Source organism: Oryctolagus cuniculus, chromosome 8, assembly GCF_964237555.1.
Source record: "Oryctolagus cuniculus chromosome 8, mOryCun1.1, whole genome shotgun sequence".
NCBI classification, from domain to species: Eukaryota; Metazoa; Chordata; class Mammalia; order Lagomorpha; family Leporidae; genus Oryctolagus; species Oryctolagus cuniculus.
Genome location: NC_091439.1, coordinates 87,074,943 through 87,098,078, shown reverse-complemented (window position 1 = coordinate 87,098,078; position 23,136 = coordinate 87,074,943). Strand labels below are relative to the sequence as shown.

At 41.5% G+C, this 23,136-nt stretch overlaps 1 protein-coding gene across 3 annotated transcripts in view; it reads left to right on the top strand.

The window, feature by feature from the left end:
• BMP2K (BMP2 inducible kinase) overlaps positions 1–23,136 on the top strand; it is a 150,941-nt gene that overhangs the window by 49,371 nt on the left and 78,434 nt on the right. For all 3 annotated transcript variants that reach the window (XR_011378386.1, XM_008267688.4, XM_002716997.5), the window contains exons 2-4: positions 9,381–9,499; positions 12,053–12,158; positions 21,166–21,308. Coding sequence is in view for 2 of the 3 variants with exons in the window: in XM_008267688.4 (XP_008265910.1) it covers positions 9,381–9,499; positions 12,053–12,158; positions 21,166–21,308 (368 nt within the window). In the remaining variant the exon portion in view is untranslated. The remainder of the gene's footprint in view (positions 1–9,380; positions 9,500–12,052; positions 12,159–21,165; positions 21,309–23,136) is intronic.

Here is a 23,136-nt window from a genome sequence, read left to right as displayed (position 1 = left end):
CTCCTAGAGCCTCTTTAACATTCTGTTTTCTTTTTGTTCTTGCCTTTCTTCATAATAGAGATTTTCTCTCACTGTCCTTTTGTTTCTTAGAAAGAAGGAGAGAGGGAGAGAACATGCTCCTATCTGCTGATTTGCTAGATGCCTGCAGTGGCACAGTGGCTTCAGCCTGGGCTGTGGGACTGGTCTGCCTGAAGCCAGAAGCTGGGAACACAATACAGCTCTCCTGTGTGAGTGGCAGGCACCCAACTACTTGAGCCATCAATACTGCCTCCTAGGGTGTGCATTAGCAAGAAGGTAGAATCAGGAACCGGAGCTAGATATTGAACCCATGTGCTCTGATAATGGGATGCCTGTGTCTTAACTGCCTGCCCTGTTCTTTGTAAGGAATTAATTTGTAAAGTAAATGAATTTGATTAGAAATGTTTTATACAAATGGCAAGTTTCTTGTTTAGGTGCTTCACTATACAGTAATGAGAGAAAGTTGCTTTTTCATTGCTTTTTCATTTATTGACTCCCATATTTCATTATCTTTTTGTTTTGTCAGTTTCCCTTAAGAGACATTCTCTATAATTTCCTTGTGTGATTAGCCCTGAATTTAGCTGCCAATGTTCTGGTACCTGAACAGTGACATTGGCTTGAGATGAGGGATTCTCTTTCCAAATGAAGACTTATACTTAATTTCTCCCGTTGTTAGGACTACACTCATCTTTCCCTCCCCTCTCCTATCCATGTGCCCCCAAATAGCACTTACTGTCTCATATATACAACTGGCTTAACTGATTCTGCTTTGGGGTGAGTGTTGGTCTGATTGTGAGGAGTAGGGTAGGGAATCTAGAGATCTGTTTCTGTGAAGACCTTAAGCCAGACTTCTTCAAAGTCCCATTCCAATTCTTCTGTGTCTTCAGCTTTATGCTGTTAGGATAGGCTTGCTTTTGCCCACCCCTGGTTCTCTCCTTGCTAATCAGTTCTCTTAAATTTGTTGCTATATGTTGGTTAGTTTTTCTCTATCAAAATTTTGTTGACATCTACTGTCTATTCCCTACTCTTTGACTTTCTGGATTTATGATTTAAACAATTCTTTGTTACTTTTGTTCTGGAAGACACAGAGGTAAATGCTAATGTTGATACTATAATATCTTAATTGGAAATCTGTTGACTTTGTGTGATTCATTTTATATGCTGCTTTTATTCTGTAGCAGTTCTGCTTGCTAACATTCTTAACATTTATGTCCCTGATCTCCTTGATATCTATTTAAAGGTGGTGAGTAATTTGCTCATTCACTTAAAATTAATTTTACACAGTTCTTTTAAAACTTACCAATGAAACACAACCAGCACTACAATGGCAGGTTAAACAAAAAAGGGGGTTGAATTCCTTATCCTTCAGTTGTCATGTTGAGGCAAGTTTTTGTGTATGTCCTTGGATTTTTTTTTTTCTGGAGAAATGCTACACATGTGCTTTTTCATTTGTTAAAACAAACACCACTCATAGCCAAAGTAGAACAAATATTAGACTAGAAAAAATATTTATACTTATTAATTACTAATTGACAAAAGTTTATAATGCTCTCTTACCAATTTAAAGAAAATGATAACCCTTAGGAAAAGACTCCACAGAGGCAAAGACAAGTCACAGAAGTGGAAATGTAAGTGGGCAACAAATAGGGTGAAGATGTGGAGGCTCGCTGGTAATCAGAGGAATGCAGGTTGAAATAACAATAAGAAAGACTTATCAAATTGGCAAAAAATAAAATGCTTCACACACTCTGGTGAGGATGTGAGAAAACTGACTCTTGCAGATGGAAGTTGCCATAACCTTTCAGTGTGTAATCTGCTTCCTCTGAGTTGCCTTGGGAATTTACAGAAACAAAAGCACCCAGTCTTCAACAGTGTTACATTCAGTACAACATTGCTGATAATGGCAAGGAACAAACACACACAAAAAATAAATCCAACCCACATGAATGACCATCACTTTGGACGTAACTACATTATGGTACATACTTGGTATGACATAGTATAGTGCCACGTATACAGGTGGGATAGGTACGAGATGTTACTGTGATCTGTAGAATATGGTTCTTTTTTTTTTAAATTATTTATTTGAAAGAGTGAAAGAGATAGGGAAAGATTTTTTTTTTTTTTAAAAGGCAGAGTGGACAGTGAGAAAGAGAGAGACAGAGAGAAAGGTCTTCCTTTTGCCGTTGGTTCACCCTCCAATGGCCGCCGTGGCTGGCGCGCTGCAGCCGGCGCACCGCGCTGATCCAAAGCCAGGAGCCAGGTGCTTCTCCTGGTCTCCCATGTGGGTGCAAGGCCCAAGGACTTGGGCCATCCTCCACTGCACTCCCGGGCCACAGCAGAGAGCTGGCCTGGAAGAGGGGCAATCGGGACAGAATCCGGCGCCCCGACTGGGACTAGAACTTGGGGTGCCGACGCCGCTAGGCGGAGGATTAGTCTATTGAGCCACGGTGCTGGCCAGAATATGGTTCTATTTTTGTAAATGGGATTGGAGGAATGATAGGGAGAGAGTGAACTCCCTACAGGAGTGTCTTTTTTTACAAACCAGATATTTGTATAAACATTATCTGACTGAGCCTGTAAGAAATTTCCTTGGGATTGGCGCTGTGGTGTAGCAGTTTAAGCCACTGTTTGCAGCGCTGGCGTCCCCTATGGGCGCCGGTTCATGTCCTGGCTGCTCTACTTCGTATCCAGCTCCCTGCCAGTGTGCCTGGGAAAGCAGCAGAGCATTGCCCAAGTACTTGAGCTCCTGCACCCATCTGGGAGACCAGAAGAAGCTTCTAGTTCCTGGCTTCAGCCTGGCCCAGCCCCGGCTGTTGTGGCCATTTGGGGAGTGAACCTGCAGATGAAAGACCTCTCTCTCTGTCTCCTCCTGTCTCTCTCCCAGCCACCGCTACAACTCTGCCTTTTGAATAAATGAAATATTTTTTAAAACAAGAAATTACTGCCGGCACCATGGCTCAATAGGCTAATCCTCTGCCTGTGGTGCCGGCACCCCGGATTCTAGTCCTGTTCGGGATGCCAGATTCTGTCCCGGTTGTCCCTCTTCCAGGCCAGCTCTCTGCTGTGGCCCGGGAGTGCAGTGGAGGATGGCCCAGGTCCTTGGGCCCTGTACCCGCATGGGAGACCAGGAGAGGCACCTGGTTCCTGGCTTCGGATTGGTGCAGTGTGCCGCGCCGGCCGCAGCGTGCTGGCCACAGCGGCCATTGAGGGGTGAACCAACGGAAAAAGAAGATCTTTCTCTCTGTCTCTCTCTCTCACTGTCCACTCTGCTTGTCAAAAAACAAACAAATAAACAAATACGAAATTACCTCAATAAAGCCTTCATTTTTACTCATCTACCTTTGTGTGTATTAGTGTATAGAAAGAAAAGAAGTAAATTTTTAGTTAATTGTCACAGGGAGTTATTTCACGTGTGAACCTCATATACTACCCTGGAAAAAAAGCTGAAAGAGGCTGAGAATCAGTGTTCCTCAGAGCGTATACCTACGAAGAGGTAGGTACAGTCGATATCGCTTACAGGTTGCAGAAGTGACCAGTCATCCTCCTTTTCATATTTATTTTCATAAATAAGCATGTATTTCCCATTTTATTCCATCAGATTAATCCCTGTCACCAGTTCTTTTATTTTCATGAGATTTTTGAGACCATTTTAAATGCTTTAAATACCCTGATCATCTCATATTTGGAATTATAAATACAGTATTTATTTAACAACTGTGCCTTTATAATGTTGAACTGAGCATAGAAATAGATAATAAATGGAAGGTGTGGTTATTGGCAACAATCTTTCTTTTTTTTTTTTATTTTTTTTGACAGGCAGAGTGGACAGTGAGAGAGAGAGAGAGACGGAGAGAAAGGTCTTCCTTTTTGCTGTTGGTTCACCCTCCAATGGCCGCCGTGGCCGGCGCGCTGTGGCCGGCGCACCGTGCTGATCTGATGGCAGGGGCCAGGTACTTCTCCTGGTCTCCCATGGGGTGCAGGGCCCAAGCACTTGGGTCATCCTCCACTGCACTCCCGGGCCACAGCAGAGAGCTGGCCTGGAAGAGGGGCAACTGGGACAGAATCCGGCACCCCGACCGGGACTAGCACCTGGTGTGCCGGCGCTGCAAGGCGAAGGATTAGCCTAGTGAGCCATGGCGCCGGCCGGCAACAATCTTTCTTATGTATAAAATGAATTGAGAACTGAAGTACATGAGAATATGATACAGGTGCTTGTGTGAGTGAGGAGTGTGGAAATGATCCTGGAATACTTCCATGAGGAAAAATAAGTGTTGAATAATTTGGTATATATGACTGGTGGCCGGCTCCTCTCCTGGACTACTGCAGTGCTTTAACTACTTATCTTCCACTAAAGGTGTGCTTTGAGCAGACATAATATTAGTTATCACTGAAGCAGAAGGAGATATAAGCAAGTTAACCCTTTTTATTGTGAAAGCAGACACTGTCAATGATCATTATTTACAACATTTCAATGTAAATCAAATCTTAAAGTTGATGAACACATTTTCTTTATTTAGAAAATTTAACATCTGACCACATCTCTCTCTGAATTCATTGAATTGGAAAACTTTAATTTAGAAAAGTGTCTTATGAAGAAAACGGTACTCAATACTTTCCCCTTTTTCCTAATTTGCAGTTATAGAATCACACTGCCCTCTGGATAGGTAAGAATGGTTCCTCCAGGAATTTTTCACTGGCTGCATAGTTTAGTTGTGCGTCTGCCCCATCTGAGTAAGCTCTTCTTCCTCCCCTCCTACCCATCTAATAACCAATTTAAAACATACACAAAAGTAGAATAGTTAACTTATGTTGGGGGGAGGTTTAATAATATATGTACTAGGGCCCCATTTAGATCTGTTGGTTCAGACTTGGGTTAAAAACTTGGAAACTATTCAAGATAAATGGACCCATGCACCAGCTCACCAGCGGGTCTGATGTATAGGTGTTGTCTGGCCTTAGGTAAATGTCTCAAAACAAACATCATGAAATGATTTCTCTTGACCTGTAGTCATACCACTTCTTCATTCTAAATATGTTCTAACTTTCAGCATTTTCCTTAATTTTTGTGAACAAAAATTTCAGTAGATTAAGTGGTGCTTTATTTTTTATTTACTTTCAGGTTGGTTACTGTTTTAATATGAAATTAATGCTAAATGAGCTTTTTATACCAATGTCCAGCATTGTCAGAGCTTTTGCCTTAGGTACCTTTCCCCAACATGATCTTACTCATTCCTGCTAACTGCCTTGTGAGGTGGTTGATTTGATTTTCCTTTCATCATACACATGGAGATTCAGATCTAAGACATGGGAATTGTGCAGTTGGAGGAAATGCAGAATGTACTGACTCTAGAGTTTCTTAAGAGCACTTTTCCCTTACCTTTATCCCTAATAGTTTACTTTTCCTTTGGCTGCTTTGAATAGAACCAGAGTACAGATTACGTATTATGACTCAGGATGCTGCTTTACAAGGGCTATCGAATTGATAGACATGTGGGGCTGGTGCTGTGGCCCAGTGGCTTAAAGCTGCAGCCTGCAGCACCAGCATCCCTTATGGGTGCTGGTTTAAGACCTGGCTGCTCCACTTCCGGTCCAGCTCACTGCTATGGCCTGGGAAAACAATAGAAGGTGGCCCAAGTCCTTGGGCCCCTGTACCCACATGGGAAACCTGGAAGAAGCTCCTGGCTGCTGGTTTTGCATCAGCTCAGCTCTTGCTGTTGCAGTCGTTTGGGGGAGTGAATCAGCGGAATGGAAGACCTCTCTCTCTCTCTCTCTGTGGCTCTACTTCTCTCTGTAACTCTGTCTTTCAGATAAATAATTCTTAAAAATATTGATAGACATGGTACAATTTTAAAACTGCAATTAACCTATAGAGGATTCTGTGCCAAGAAGCTTTAAAAATTAAGGTGAGAAACTTTGTTTAGATGTGACAGAAGCAGTTGTTCTTTAGAATATACAGTCAATAGGATGCTTCAAAAAGTTCATGGAGAATTGAATTAAAGATAAATATTTTGGTGTAAAAATGGATACATGTGTATGAGAGATCTTCAGAAGGTTCATGGGAAATGCATACTATGAAAACAGCAGCATGGTTTTCAAAATTTTCTTACATTAAAATAAATGTGTTTTTAATTTTTTCTTTTAATTTTTATTCATATTATTTGAAAGAGAGCTCTCCATCTGATGGTTTACTTCCCAAATGCTCTTAACACACAAAGCTGGGCCAGGCCAAAGCCAGGAGCTGGGAACTTAATCTGGGTCTCCAATATGGGTGGCAAGGACCCAAGTACCTGCTCCCCAGGATGTGCAAAGCAAGAAGCTGAAATTGGAAGCAGAGCCAGGGCTTTAACCCAGGCACTCTGATATGAGATGCAGGCATCCCAGGCTGCATCTTAGTCGCCGTATCCAGAAGTCCCCCCCCCCCCCCCCCGCCCCCCATTGGTTTTTTACTTCTATTTTTCCACAACCTTTTTTTTTTTTTTTGGACAGGCAGAGTGGACAGTGAGAGAGACAGAGAGAAAGGTCTTCCTTTGCCGTTGGTTCACCCTCCAATGGCCGCCGCGGCTGGCGTACCGCGCCCATCCGAAGGCAGGAGCCAGGTGCTTTTCCTGGTCTCCCATGCGGGTACAGGGCCCAAGCACTCGGGCCATCCTCCACTGTACTCCCAGGCCACAGCAGAGAGCTGGACTGGAAGAGGGGCAACTGGGACAGAATCCAGTGCCCCTACCGGGACTAGAACCCGGGGTGCCGGCGCAGCAAGGCGGAGGATTAGCCTACTGAGCCGCGGTGCCGGCCTATTTTTCCACAATCTATCTGAAGCACCCTCGTTTGAATTTCAGATACTTTCTCAGATGCAGTTAACAGAAATGCCCAATTAGCTGTGGCTTATGTAGTAAAAACATTTATTTATTTTTAAAGATTTTATTTATTTATTTGAGAGGTAGAGTTACACACAGTGAGAGGGAGAGACAGAGACAAAGGTCTTCCATCCGCTAGTTCACACCCCAAGTGGCCGGAGCTGAGCCGATCTGAAGCCAGGAGCCAGGAACTTTTTCCGGGTCTCCCACATGAGTGCAGGGGCTCAAGGATTTGGGCCATCTTCTGCTATTCCAGGCCACAGCAGAGAGCTGGATTGGAAGAGGAGCAGCTGGGACTGGAACTGGCGCTCATATGTGATACAAGCACTGCAGGTGGAGGATTAACCTACTGTGCTACAGTGCCGGCCCCCAAACATTTGTTATCTTAACATGAGAGTTTGGGAGGAAGGTAATTCCAAAGTTAGCTAATTCAGTGCCCCAACTGTTGATGTTCTGGGTAATTTCCTCTCTGATTCTTTCTTCCATCATGGCCATAGATGGCTGCATTGAGACAAAACATCATATCTGTATGCAACAAAATTGAAAAGCAGGAAGAGCAGGTTCTTCAACAGTCAGTCTGTATCTCTTCTAGATAGCTAAGATGTTACTTATTTACTAACACATATCTAAAACACTATTTTCTTGTGTTTTTAGATGAATAGCCTTTGATTGCTTCTTCATATTACAAGGGTTTTCTCACATAATTTTTATTTAAGTTTTTAGCAGACACATAAAATCATACATCATGAGGGGCAACCGGGACTAGAACCGGGGGTGCCGGCGCTGCAAGGCAGAGGATTAGTCTAGTGAGCCGCGGCGCCGGCCTCAGGCCAGAACTTTATCCCACTGCACCACAGCGCTGGCCCCCTGAATGATTATCTTTTGCATTGCATATGCATCTGGTAGGGTGAATGCTATAGTAGTTGTAGTTTCAATTTTTTAAGGAACTGCCAACCTGTCTCCACCATAACTGTACTAATTTACATTCCCGCCAACAGTGTGTGCAAGGATTTCCTTTTCTCTGCATCCTCACCAGCACTTCTTACCTTTTATTTATTTATTTATTTTAAAGAGTTATTTGAAATGCAGAGATAGAAGGGGGAAAGAGAGCGAGCGAGTGAGCGAGAGATCTTCTATCCACTGGTTCATTCCCCAGATGGCCGTGACTGAGATGATCTAAACCAGGAGCCAGGAGCCGCCTCTGGGTCTTTTTTGTTGTTGGCAGGGCCCAAGCCATCCTCTGTTGCCCTCTCAGGAGCATTAACAGTGAGCTGGGTTGAAGTGGAGCAAATTGGTGAACACTTTACTTGGTATAGAGTTGGTCTTCTGTGTATAAAGTTAATTGAAAAATGGATCTTAGTGGAGAATGGGAGAGGGAGGAGGAGGAATAGGGGTGTAGCTGGAAAGAATCATTTTATTCCTAAAGTTGTACTTATGAAATGCATGAAATTTGCATTCCTTAAATAAAAAATTTCTTTTTAATTAAAAGAAAAAGAAAATGAAGTGGAGCAGCCCAGGCCTGAACTGGCACCCCAATGGGATGCTCTCACTGTACATGAAGGCTTTATCTTTTATACCACAGCATGGGCCCCTATCTTTTATCTTTTTTGATAAAGCTGGATCTAACTGGAGTGAGATGTTGTCTCATTGTAGTTTAGATTTGCATTTCCCTGATGGTTACTGATGTTAAGTATTTTTTCCTGTACCTGTTGACCATTTTCTGTATGTCTTCCATTAGTGATAAGTGATATCTGTTTAGATCTGCCCATTTTTCATGTTGGAGTGTTTGTTTTTGCTTTTAAATTGTGTGGGTGCCTTATATATTCTGGTTATTAATCCATTGGTTGTCACTTCACTCTGTTTGTTGTTTGCTGTGCAGAAGCTTTTTAGTTTGATAAAATCCCATTTTTGTTTCCTATGGTTTTGGAGTCTGATTGAAAAAGAAATCCTTGCTTATTCCAATGTCCAGTCTTTCTTGTATCTGGGTAGAAAAATTGTTCCCTGCATTTTACCCTTATGTTTCATGGAGTTAGTTATATACTCAGTCCTGGGTCAGTTACTCATGAGGGGAAATGAAATTCCCAAGATTGAGATCGCAGTGTTGGTTGGTTCCATAGAACTGGATGAGTGACCCCGTGTGATTTGTTGATTTCTTAGTATTAAGTAACTTTATTGGTTTGTTATCACAAGAGTAGAAGTCTGATAGACAGTCAGTAGCATATGCTAAACTATAGTGTTATAATCATGTTCTGACATTTTCCATATGCTACAATTAAGGTATTCCAATGCCGAAATTAAAATTTCAGTATTAGCCTTTATAAGAGAAGCAAATTATCCTCTCTGTGCCCGTTATTGATTGGCATAGGAGGCCAGTGATAGGCTTGTAATCTGTTGGCTGCTTACTGTACTTATTTTTGTTTCCCTCTGATATTAAGCCCCACAATATTACATGATTTTGGCAGTAGTTGCTCATTCTTTTAAATTAATTGGCACTTGTTCTTGTAGGTGGATTCTCCACAGTTTTCCTTGTGCGAACTCATGGTGGAATCCGATGTGCATTGAAGCGAATGTTTGTCAATAACGTGCCAGACCTCAACATTTGTAAAAGGGAAATTACAATAATGGTAAGTGAAGAGTAACTTTGTTTTTGAAATTTGGTGTGTGTGTATGTATATTGTAAAATATTTCACTTATTTGAGAGGCAGAGAGAGGGAGAGACACAGAGAGAAGTCTTCCATCACTGGTTCATCCCCAAATGGCCACAACGGTTGGAACTGAGCCTATCCAAAGCCAAAATCCATGAGCTTCTTCTGGGTTTCCAGTGTGGGTGCATGGGCCCAAGGACTTGGACCATCTTCTACTGCCTTCCCAGGCCATAGCAGAGAGGTGGGTCGGAAGAGGAGCAGCTGGAACTAGAACCAGCGCCCATATGGGTAGCCCGCACCGCAGGAAAAGGCTCAGCCCACTAAGGCACAGTGCCGGTCCCAGGTGTATGTTGTTTTGATTTTGTATTGTAACATTCACTAGCTTTTACTCCAGCGGCTAATCGGTTTATACACCTTTTAGAAAACCTTTGAAGAACATTAAATTGGAAAACTCTCTGGGGATTTGCAGTGCATTCCTTATAGTAGTAGTTAGGGCTAAATGCAGCCAGCCTTGTCCCCTCCTCTTCCCTTTCCTGGTGTAGGTTCAACAGGCAAGCAGCTGTACTTCTTGCTTTCTTTTCTTGAATCCATTTTAATTATAGAATATTTTGAAGATAGAAACATCCAGAGAATTATATAGTAAACACCAAGTTTATCTACCATCCAGCTTAAGAAATGAAAACCTTGCAGATACTATTTGAAGCCTTCTGTGTATTTCTCCCCAGCTGTGTCTGTGTGCTGTCTTCCTCTCTGTAAAGAACCACTGTCCTGAATTTGGTGTTCTCTGTTCCTATGCTTGTATTTTCCTTTTTTATTTAGGGAATTCATGTTTCACTGCTGTGGATGGCTTCTTCTTATTATTTTCACCTCTTCCATTATTTATCAAATGATTAGACACAAAGACACATATATGTGTACACACATATTTTAAGTTTTTGTTTATTGAAGTGAAATATACATAATGTAAAATTAGCCATTTATAAAAATTTATTCGAAAGGCAAAGTGACAGGGAGAGACAGAGAGAAAGGGAGAGAGATCTGTTTCCCACTTGCTGGCTTATTAAATAAATAGCTGCAGTAGCCAGGACTGATTCAGGCTGAAGCCAGAAGCCAGGACCTCCATCTTGGTCTCCTATGTGGGTGGCAGGGAAGTAGTTTGGAAACAGAGTAGCTTAGACTGGAACCTGCATTCTGATAAGGAATGCAGGCATCCCATGCAGCAGTTTAACCTTTCACATCACAATGCCTGCCCCAAAAATTAACTGTGTTGAAGTGGCCAATTCAGCAGCATGTAGTACATTCCCATTGCTGTGTAACTGCTACCTCTCTAATTTTTAATGTCACCCAGAAAAGAAACTCCTACCCATTTAGCAGCTGCTTCCCATTTCCCCTTCCTCCAGCTCCTGGCAACCATAAAACTGTGCTGTGGCTCTCTGGATTTATCCATTCTGGGTATTTCCAATAAATACCGTTGCCTAGTATGCTGTCATTTGTGTCTTTTTACCTAATATGTTTTTGAGATTATGTCCATGTTATAGCATATTTCAGTACTTCATTACTTCATAAGGCCAAGCAGTATTCCATTGTGTGAGAATGCTTCAAAATATTGATGGAGCAATTAAAAGATGTGCTTATGGGGCTGGTGCTGTGACCTAGCGGGTAAAGCTGCTGCCTGCAGTGCCAGCATCCCACATGGGCACCGGTTCGAGTCCCAGCACTCCACTTCCAGTCCAGCTCTCTGCTATGGCCTAGAAAAACAGTAGAACATGACCTAAGTGCTTGGGCCCCTGCACTCCCATGGGAGACCTAGAAGAAGCTCCAGGCTCCTTACTTTGGATCAGCCTGGCTCTGGCTCTTGATGCTATTTCGGGAGTGAACAAGAGGATGGAAGACCTCTTCCTCTGTCTGCCTCTGCCTCGATAACTCTGCCTTTCAAATAAATAAATAAATCTTAAAAAAAAAAAAGGATTTGTTCATTTTGGTACAAAAAGTTTTGAAATCTAAGAATAGTTTTTTTTAATCATAATGTGCATTTCCATGAGCTTTTTGAAGACTCCTTATGTAAACATATATAAAATATTTTGCTTATTTAATTGAGAGGTAGAGTTATAGACAGAGAATGGGAGAGAGAAAAGCAGAACAAAACATAATTGTTAATTCATAAATAGAGCTTCATTCTTTTACTTTTTTAGATTAAGATAAATATAAGTAAAAATTCTTTTGTTCTTGAATTTCAAAGGACTGTCTTGTGCTCTCACTTTTTGAGTTACTTTTGAGGGAACTGTCTTCCTGGTTGAATTGAAAAAGAAATATTTATAAATATTTTCCTACTATAAATGGCAGTCACATATGATAAACTTTGAATTGAAATCATAGAAGCCTTTGGTTGATTGAAATATGTCAGATTCCATACTTGTGCCTACTGCTTACATTTAGTCTTTAAATATAGTAATTTAGATTTATTTAAATGAGTGTTTAATGTTATACTTCAAAATGTATATTTTCTACTTTTTAAAATTTTCTTTTTTACAGAAAGAGTTATCTGGTCACAAAAATATCGTGGGTTATTTGGACTGTGCTGTTAATTCAATTAGTGATAATGTATGGGAAGTGCTTATCTTAATGGAGTATTGTCGAGGTAAGTATCTTTCTGCATTTGTCATACACTAAAAATTTGCCTTAAAATGGGCTAGTTATCTTGAAGTCTCCCAGGATAGCTGTTATTTTGTCCTGAACACTTACTATTGCAATCTCGGCTTTAATTTTCTATTTAAGAATCCTATCAAAAAATTATTTAAAATCTAGTCATAGCTGCTGCAGTTATGAGCATGTAGTTGGAGAATTAGAAAATGCCGTTGGGCTTAAAACAGGAAATATAAGTAGATAAAGAGTTAGACTTCTTGATCATTATAGTTCTTTAGTAATGTAATCAAGAAGAGCAGAATGTGTCGATGCTAGTGTTGGGACATTTTTCCGTACTAAATTTAACAAAATTGAGAATGCATTTTGATCTATAATCTTTTTTTTTTTTTTTTTTTTTTTTTTTTTGACAGGCAGAGTTAGACAGAGAGAGAGAGACAGAGAGAAAGGTCTTCCTTTCATTGGTTCACCCCTCAGATGGCCGCCACAGCCCGCGTGCTGCGACTGGTGCACCGCGCTAATCCGAAGCCAGGAACCAGGTGCTTTCTCCTGGTCTCCCATGCGGGTGCAGGGCCCAATATAGCCTTCCTGGGCTATAGCAGAGAGCTGGACTGGAAGAGGAGCAAGTGGGACTAGAACCTGGGGTGCTGTCGCCTCAGGTGGAGGATTAGCCTAGTGAGCTGCGGCGCCGGCCATGGCCTATAGTCTTTAAAAATCCATATTATGTAGTTTTATTTATTTATTTTGGTAAATATCAAAAGAAGATAAAAAGTCAGTGTCTTTGGACCTAATATGAGATATTTATGTCTACATAAGGATTTATTTATTCAGTTGAAAGAGTTACAGAGAGAGAGAGAGAGAGAGAGTTAGTTGGTTAGTTCTTGCATCTGCTGGGTCACTTGCCAGGTGGCTGCAATGGCTGTGACTGGGCCAGGACAAAGCCAGGAGCCTCAAACTGCATCCAGGTCTCCCATATGGGTGCAGGGACCTAAGCACTAGGGCCATCTTCTGCTGGTTTCCCAGGTGCACTGAGGGAGCTGGGTTGAAAGTGGAGCAACTGGCATTCGAACTGGTGTCCATATGGGATGTTGGCATTGTGGACTGTGGCTTAACCCCCTGTGCCACAATGCTGGCCCTGATAGTGATATTTTTTCTTCCCACTTTCCTGAATTCTAGCGTTTATGATTCAGATTTTTAGGTGGGTTACAGTTCACCAGTAGACCTTTACTAGTTGTGCCTTTTTACAGATAATTAAGTCAAGTGTAGTCATATCTCTGGTTGAGTTTCATTCACTCAGAAGACTTTTTTTTTTTTTTTTTTAAGATTTATTTATTTGAAAGGCAGAGTTAGAGGGAGAGAGAGAGACAGAGAGAGGCGTCTTCCATCCGATGGTTCACTCACCAAATGGCTGAGCAGATCGAAGCCCGGAGCCAGGAACTTCTGGTTCTCCCATGTGGGTGCAGGAGCCCAAGGACTTGGGCCATCTTCCACTGCTTTCCCAGGCCATAGCAGAGAGCTGGATCGGAAGTGGAGCAACTGGGACTTGAACCGGCGCCCCTGTGGGATGCCGGCACTGCAGTTGGTGGCTTTACCTACTGTGCCGCAGCGCTGGCCCCTCAGAAGGCATTTTAAAAGGGAAAATCTAACGAGCTGCAGGCTTTAGGGACAAATTTTATTTTAAAGTAGAATAGTCACTACTCTCATGCCCTATTCCTCTCCTACAAGGCACTTAAAATACTGAAGATATATCCTGTTTTTTCTTTTTTAAAGATGTTATTTATTTATTTGTGAGGTAAAGTTACAGAGAGGGAAAGACAGAGAGAGTGGTCTTCCAGCTGTTGGTTCACTCTCTAAGTAGCATCAGTGGCTGGAGCTGGGCCAGGAGCTTCACCCGGGTCCTTCACATGGGTGCAGGGGCCCAAGCACTTGGGCCATCTTCTACTGCTTTCCCAGGCCATAGCACAGAGCTGGAGCTGGATCAGAAGTGAAGCAGCTGGAACTCGAACTGGCACCCAAATGGGATGCTGGCACTGCAGGCGGAGGCTTTTACTCTCCATGCCACAGTGCTGGCCCCTAGAGATATTTCTTATCATACTGTCCTGAGGATCGATAATTTCATTGAAATCTTAGAGTGCAAAATAGAAGGAACTCAGAAAATCAGGGCAAGGATGTGATTCTGGGCATGTGAAGGCTCCTCAAAGCAGGCGTGCTAGTTCTGTGTCTGATTGAATGTTTGGATGCTGTCTCCAAGAGATAATATATTCACTTTTTAAAAAAAGATTTATATATTTATTTGAAAGTCACAGTTACACACAGAGAGAAGGAGAGGCAGAGAGAGAGAGAGAGAGAGAATCTTTGATCTGTTGGTTCACTCACCAAATGACCACAACGGCCGGAGCTGCTCTGATCTGAAGTCAGGAGCCAGGAGCTTCTTCCAGGTCTCCCTCGTGGGTGCAGGGGCCCAAGCATTTGGGCCATCTTCTACTGCTTTCCCAGGCCATATCAGAGAGCCGGATTGTAAGTGGAGCAGCTGTGAGTTGAACTGGCACTCATATGGGATGCTGGCACTGCAGGTGGCAGCTTTACCTGCTATGCCACAATGCCAGTCAATATATTCACTTTTAAATTCACTCACTGTTTTAATTGTTTTGTTTGCCACTTAGTGGTAATATGTAATAGTCTACAGTTATATTTCGCTATACTTTTGTTTTCTCCTGAAGTTAATTCCTTTTTTTTTCATTTACCTAATTTTCTTTTCTTTTTCTTTTTTTTTTTTAAGATTTATTTTATTTATTTGAAAGACAGAGTTACAGAGACAGGTAGAGAAAGAGAAAGAGAGGTCTTTCATCCACTGGTTCACTCCCCTATTGGCTGCAATGGCCAGAGCTGCGTCCATCCGAAGCCAGGAACCAGGAGCTTCTTCTGGGTCTCCCACACAAGTGCAGGGCCCAAGGACTTGGGCCATCTTCTGCTGTTTTCCCAAGCCATAGCAGAGAGGTGGATTGGAAGAGGAGCAGTTGGGACACGAACCAGCGCCCATATGGGAGGCCAGGGTGTTAAACTGCTGTGCCATAGTGCCGGCCCCATTTACCTAATTTTCTTTGATATGTAGTGGTATTTTAGTCCCACAGTCCACATTAGAGATTTTTATGCAGGATGTTTAGACATGTCAGTATTTGTGTCGATTTTGTTTTTTCTTCTGTTGGAAACATTCCTTGGGACACTTTAGTCCTCCTGCTTAACTTTAAACAGCACTTTGTTGTCGTTCCAGGAACTCTTTGCCTTCCTTCTAGTGAGACTCTCTGATACTAATGCCTCCCCATTGTGTTTACGCCCTTGCTTGGAGGAGTTCATTTTTCAGTGGCTCTCTGATAGGGAATTTATTGGAGGAAACTTTCTGAAGCCTTGAATATATAAACATGTGTTTATTCTACACCCACATTGAAGTTTTAACTGAGTGGCTGGATTTTAGCATAGAGATAATTTTTGTTCTAGAACTTTGAAGGCATTGTTCCTTTCTTTCCCTAGCATTGCTATTGAGAAGTCTGATGTTGTGACTGTTTTCTATGTGACCTTTTTTCTCCATAGACACTTTCAGTTACAATTTTCCCTTTATCGCCAGCATATCAGAGTTTCAGGATTAAACATCCTTAGTAATGCTCATTTTGGTATCCTTTTTCCAGGACACGCATTTCTTAAGATTTACTTTATTTATTTGAAAGACACCGTTACAGAGAGAGAGGGACAGAGAGAGAGAGAGAGATCTTCCTTCTGCTGGTTCACTCTCGTAATGGCTGCAACGGCTGGGGCTACACCCGTTCCAAAGCCAGGAGCCAGGAGCTTCTTCCAGGTCTTCCATGTGGTTGCAGGGGCCCAAGGACTTGGGCCATTGCCTACTGCTTTCCTAGGCCATAGCAGAGAGCTGGATCAGATAAGGAGCAGCATGGATTAGAACTGGCGCCCATATAGAATGTTGGCGCTTCAGGCCAGGACTTTAACCCACTGCGCCGTAGCGCTGGCCCCTATTATTCTATTTTAGTTGGATTCATTCATTCTTTTTTTTTTTTTTTTTTTTCCGACAGGCAGAGTGGATAGTGAGAGAGAGACAGAGAGAAAGATCTTCCTTTTGCCGTTGGCTCACCCTCCAGTGGCCGCCACAGCTGGTGCACTGCGGCCAGCGCACCGCGCTGATCCGATGGCAGGAGCCAGGTGCTTCTCCTTGTCTCCCATGGGGTGCAGGGCCCAAGCACTTGGGCCATCCTCCACTGCCTTCCGGGCCACAGCAGAGAGCTGGCCTGGAAGAGGGGCAACCGGAAAAGAATCTGGTGCCCCGACCGGGACTAGAACCCGGTGTGCCGGTGCCGCTAGGTGGTGGAGGATTAGCCTAGTGAGCTGGGGCGCTGGCTGGATTCATTCTTTAACTCTTATCTTTCAGTTCTATAGAATTTTATATTTTTAAGTATCTTTTTAAGAAGATTTATTTATTTGACAGGCAGAGTTACAGAAAGGAGAGAGAGAGAAAGAGATAGTGTGCACATGAGCTATATTTTATCTGCTGGTTCCCTTCCCAGATGGCCACAATGGCTGTGGTTCGTCCAAGCTGAAGCCAGGAGCCTAAAACTTCTTCTGGGTCTTTCATGTGGTTGGTAAGAACTCAAGTACTTCAGCCATCTTTTGCTGCCTTTCCATTAGCATTAGAAGGAAGCTCTGTTAGAAGTGGAGCAATCAGGGTTCGCGCTGTGTTGTAGTGGGTAAAGTCACTGCCTGCAGTGCCGGCATCCCATATGGGTGCTGGTTCGAGACCTGGCTGCTCCACTTCTGATCCAGCTCTCTGCTATGGCCTGAGAAAGCAGTAGAAGATGGCCCAAGTGCTTGGGTTCTTGCACCTGCATGGGAGACCTGGAGGAAGCTCCTGACTTCTGGCTTCAGATCAGCCCAGCTCCGGCTGTTGCTGCCATTTGGGGGAGTGAGCCAGTGGATGGAAGACCTTTCTGTCTGATTCTCCCTCTCACTGCCTGTTACTCTACCTGTCAAATAAATAAATAAAATCTTAAAAAAATACACCTTGCTTTTTTTTTGGTTTTAGGCCCAAATCATCTGTTTGCAGATATTAATTTCAGTTACTAAAATATTTTTTCTTTCTCTTGTGTTTTTGTTTTATTTGAATTCTTTTCTATTGTTAGGCTCTTTTATGTTTGTAGTTTTCTGCACATGTTTCACTGGCTAAGGTTAGTCCATGAGTTACAGATGAAAATGTACCTTCCTGCGTGGGCAGTTCTGTCTTTAGAGAAAGAATCCGAGGACCTGAACAGAATATGCTCAGTCCTTTTGTCAGATAAATCATTTAGGTACACTCCTTTTTCTCCCACGGAGAAGCAATGTTTTGGAGGGGTTGAACATGGGAAGTAAATACTCTCTCCTTATATCCTCTATAAAAGTAATTGTATAACAGAAAATTATTGAACAATGAATGCACTTTTGCAAGAAAACCAGTGTAGTATTTAAATAGTTCAAGTGCATTGGTCTTGATTATGTAGAAATCAAGCTTTATAGAAAGTAAAAAAATGTGAAACCCCTACATGGTTTCAGATATTCAGTGTTTATAATCAGCTTTTATCAGTCTCTGCAAATTCATGGCTTGATAGTGCTTTCTTTGTGATTATTCTGATATACAGATTGAAGGGAGATGATATACTTAAGGTACCAGACTTCCAGATATTAATGTTAGTATTTTGAGAACATTTTCTGTTATTTTAGGTATAATTCATGAGTAAATTATGAAAATTTATGAATTTTTAATTTCTGTTCCTAAGAGGTGTTCTACTTAAGTTCCCATGAATTATGTATTTTAGCTTTTGTATATTTAGAAGAATCCCTGAACTCAGGAGTATCAGACAGTAGCTGTCTGTTGCTTGTGTGTGTCTGTGCACTGCTGCTCTCCTCTGAGCTGATGGGTGGTGCTGCTGGTTTTGGCGGGGCTGGGTCACGTGTCAGTGTCCTTAGCTGGGATTAGTTGGGATAGCCATCTTCACGCATTCCTCTTCTTCCTGACATGAAGAAGCTGTCTTGGGGCAGGTTTTTGCCATGGCAGTGGTGAAACTAAGAGGGCATGTGGGAGCACATGAGGCCCTTAAAGCCTCATTTTGGGACTGGAACACTGCCACTTCTGTCCTTTTTGTTGTTCAGAGAAAATCATGACCAAGCCCAAGTCAAAGAGCAGGAAACCTCTGCCCCATTTATTGGGAACATCTGCAAAGTTACCTGGTAAAGGCAATGGAACAGGGGAAGGTCGGCAATATGGGGCCAATGGTGCAAACAACTACAGATAAAATTGACTAATCCTGTAGTACAAGCAAGCCAAATTACCAAAATTTAAATGGAGCAGTAGGCTGTACTTAATGGTTTTTGAAGTGAAGTAGTACTCAGTGTGCTCAGGAATAAAGGTTGTTGAACAAAGTTAAAAGGTTCAAAAAATGTTGAGTTGTAAAGTTTTAGTAATGAAATTGGGCTTAGTGTACAAAGCTTTTGTTTAAGAAATGAGAAATATGCAAAGATTTGAGAGGAATATACATCTTACTTTAATTTTAAAGTATTTATTTATTTATATGAAAGAGTTATGGGGGTTAGGGGTGGGAGAATAGACAGACAGATCTTCCATCCAATGGTTCACTTCCCAGATGGCCGCAATGGCTAGTGCTGGGTCAGGCTGAAGCCAGGAACCAGGAGCCTCATTGGGGTCTCCCATGTGAGTTGCAGGAGCCCAGACACTAGGGCCATGTTCCGCTGCTTTTCCCAGGCCATTAGCAGGAAGCTGGATTAGAAGTTGGGCAGCCAGGATATGAACTGGTGCCCATATAGGATGCTGGTATTGTAGGCATTGGCTTTATCTGCTGTGGCCCTTATATCTTATTTTAAAAGGCCGTCAATATATTATGTTTGATTTCTGAGTCTCATTCTATACTTTTTTCATTATAGTAACCTTCTTTTAAACTTTATGTAATTTCCATAAAACTGATGTTGAATGAAATCTACATTTGAAATTCAACTCAAATACAGTTTTTAGTCTTCTGTTGGGACCTGATGTGTTGGTTCAAGATTTCAACTCTAGAGATCTCTGATAGATGAAAGGGGATCTGTTTAAAATTTGGTTGCTCAGTTTGTCATTTTGAAGTTTGGAAGAGGTAGAATGAGTTCCAGGTTTTGACTTCTTTAGTTGCAAAATTGTAGTTGAAGTATGTGAATGACAATCAAGAAAGCATTTTTCATCCATTTAGTTTTGATTTAACCAGATTTCTCTAGTTTAAGAAAATATAGGGAGTGGGCCAAATGACAGAATGGAGGAAGGCATTGTCCAGTCAGGTGCCTCAAGCTTTTGGGATGAGACAAATGAAACCTGAGTTTTCTGAAAGTGGAGATTCATAGGTAAAATGTAATATTCTTTCTGCCTTAAAATCCTAAGGGAAAAACAAGTATTTTGGAAAAGACAGAGATTGCTATTTAGGTAGTAATAATAAAAAAAAAAAAACAGTGTATCTGCACTGCATATGAATTTCAAAGTAGTAAGCATTTGTTTTATCCAGTTTTGTTAAAAGGAATGTTAAAATTTTTTAAAAGATTATTTATTTGAAAGTCAGTGTTACAGAGAGAAGGAGAGGCAGAGTGAGAGTGAGAGAGAGAGAGAGGGAATGAGGGAGAGAGGTCTTCCATCTACTGGTTCACTCCCCAATTGGCTGCAAGGGACGGAGCTGTGCCAATCTGAAACCAGGAGCCAGGAGCTTCTTCCTGGTCTCCCACTGCTGGTGCAGGGGCCCAAAGACTTGGGTCATCTTACACTGCTTTCCCAGGCCCTAGCAGAGAGCTGGATTGGAAGTGGAGCCCATATGGGATGCTGGTACTGCAGGTGGTGGCTTTACCCATTATGCCATAGTGCTGGCGCCAGAATGTTAAAAATTAATACAAGATTTATGCATTTTTAAATTATCAAGTTTTGTTCTTAATAGATAAATTTCTGTATGAGTCACATTTATTTGTGTTCTTATTGTATAATGGTGTTAAGTTTTTCTCATTGTTATTAGACTATAATTATTATATTATATAATAACCCTCTCAAGGCTGATTGATTTTAGCAGATTACTCTGGTCCATTCTCTCTTACGGGCATTATAGCACTAGCCTCTTAACTCACCTCTGCATTCCCAGCCTTGATGCCCCTGTCTCCCAGTCAAGATAAATCTTCAAGAGTCAGGTCAGGAAATTTCACTGACTCTCAAGATAGATGTATTGGAGATCCCCATCTGCCTTGTCAGTGTCATCTCCCCTTGACGTCCTCTCTGGTTCCTAGAGCATATTGGCTTTCAGGCTCTCCTCCATGCTGAAGTGTTTGCTGTGTATTCTTTTCTCATCTTTGCTAGCACACGCTTTGCCTGGTTCTCCACCTTGTGAATTCCTCATATGTTTCAGTCTCAACATAAATGTCACTTCCTTAGACAAGCCTGATCTGACACTCTTTTCCCCATCTTCCCTCACCAATTTAAATTCAGGTATCCTGTATTAAGTTCTTTCTTATTACTATTACTGTATATAATTATGATTGTGTATCTCTCTCTACTATTAGACTACAAGTTCCATGGTGATAGAAACCTTATTTTTGTTCACCACCATTTATCCAATAAATAGCTCACTGTTGGACAACTATTTTTATTTCTTTACATGTAATATTCTGTCAACTAACAGATATTCCTTGACTTCAGAGAAGTTAAAATGTTAAAAAGTGGCTGATTCAACTAACAAACCTTTATATTTCTTAAGATGTTCTGATCTTAGAGTTGTTAAAATGTGAAAAACTTCATGTTTTTGAATGAATATGCTATAAGCAGCACCCTTATATGAAAAATTGAAAAGCCAATTCCTATTACCTGAAGCCATAGAGAGATTTCTTAATTTCTTTGTTTGTGGTAGACTTCATTTATTAAAGATACATCTGCTCAAAATTACTCTTTTGATTAGCTGGGCAGGTAGTTAATCAGATGAATAAGAAGCTGCAGACGGGTTTTACGGAACCAGAAGTGTTACAGATATTCTGTGATACCTGTGAGGCTGTTGCAAGGCTGCATCAGTGTAAGACTCCGATAATTCATCGGGATCTAAAGGTAAGAACTTTACTTATGAATTGAGTGATACTTCGGACTTTAGAGTTAAAATATTCTTGGACTGTCTTCATCTAAACCCTTTTTTTAATCAGTATCCCCGAGATTAGTGTCTCTGTTCCCTCCTACATTTTCTGAAGTCCTGTGAAGGCTGCCTGTAGGTTTGCATTTGTGCTTTACCTGACCTGAGGCTTTCTGGCATGACTGTGGAGGTGGATTTTGTGCCTCCGACACTGTCATTGTTTTACTTAGCTGCCTAATATATGATACAGAATGTTTCATTTGAAGAAAAATGTGAACACGCCTCCACAGGATTCCCTCAGGTCAGCATTCCTCCTACCCCCTCGAGTCCATGTTAAGTATCAGTACTGGAAGAGGTGATGCTGGAAGAGACCGGCCGTGGCTCTCTGTTCTCATTTGTACTTGCTGTGGTTTTTGTACTTTGCTGGTATTTGATGGTGATGGTCACTTAATCTTACCTTCCTCTTGGTTCTAGTCTTCTTGTATTTGGTACCTTGTTGCACTGGAAAAAGTCTCCCAAGAGGACTGACTGTTTCTGGTATCACAGTGTGAGACCTGTCGTTTAGAACTAGAGGTGTCTTCATGAATGCCCACATACACTAACAGTACAAAAATCACTTCCTGAAATACTTTGTGCCAAGCTAGCCCAGGAGTACCCTTCTTTAAGTCTGCCAGATTTCGCCATCTCCGTGAGACCTATCTTAACTCTCCTTGTTGTTATTATAACCTAGCATTTCTAACCTCCACTTGCTCCGTGTTGTAATAGCACTTAACCACTTTCTAGGATGCCCCATGACTTACCTGGTAGTGATAGATGTCCTCTCCCACTAGAATGTCAGCTCCATGTGGGAGGAAACTTTGTTTTTGTCTCTTTTAGTGATGCATTAAGAACACTGCCTGTCATATAACACAATCTCTGTAAATATTTAATTAATGAGTGAAACCCATTTCTGATGAATATAGCATTTTATGAAAAGGAGTTATGAAATGCTGTTAAGATGAAAGAGAATAGTAGGTGTTTTTTAAAATATAGGATGTTAATCATGAAATCATCATCCAGGGAAGTGTGTGGGAGTAGGAGGTAAGGTCAAGGGTTGAGAGCAGACTTTTCTTCCTTCACTTGGATAACCAGTACAGCTTGTCTCAGTTCTGATTATGCAGTTTTTACATTTCCCCTAACATTTGGTATCTTTTTTTGTGCTGCTATATAGCTCATTAACTCTTTTCAATACAAAGTTGATAATTTCAGCTGAGTCGTCTTGGTTTAAAATTCTAAAAGGAAATTCAACTGCATAATTTTAAATAGTCTACTTCCAAGTGCTTCTTCTTTTTACATGTGTACCTTTGTGCAAACATGCATTTGGTTTAAGTACATTTCTTACATGAATCTTTATTTTGTACTAATTTTTTTCAAAGTACATAAATATGTGGAAGAAAACTATGAAGAAATTGTAATATGTCTATTTTGATAGAAGGCAAAGATGTGAGTTACTCATCTAGGACTGTATCATAAAAATGATAGATACTGTGAAAAAACGTGTAAAATAATAGAGTGTGTAGAGTGCTTACAGTATTCCAGGTACTCTTCTAAGGCACTTTACATACTTTAACTCATTTAATTTTCCCAACAGTTCCAGTGGTAGATACTGCTATCTTACTTGGTTTGTAGATAAGGAAACCACAGCAGTGATTAAGCATATTGCCCAAGGGCATACATATGCTAGTAAGTAGCAGATTGGACTGTGAACTCAGAGTCTACTACTAAGAAACTGTGTACCTAATTTATTTAGTTAATATAACCCTGATTTCC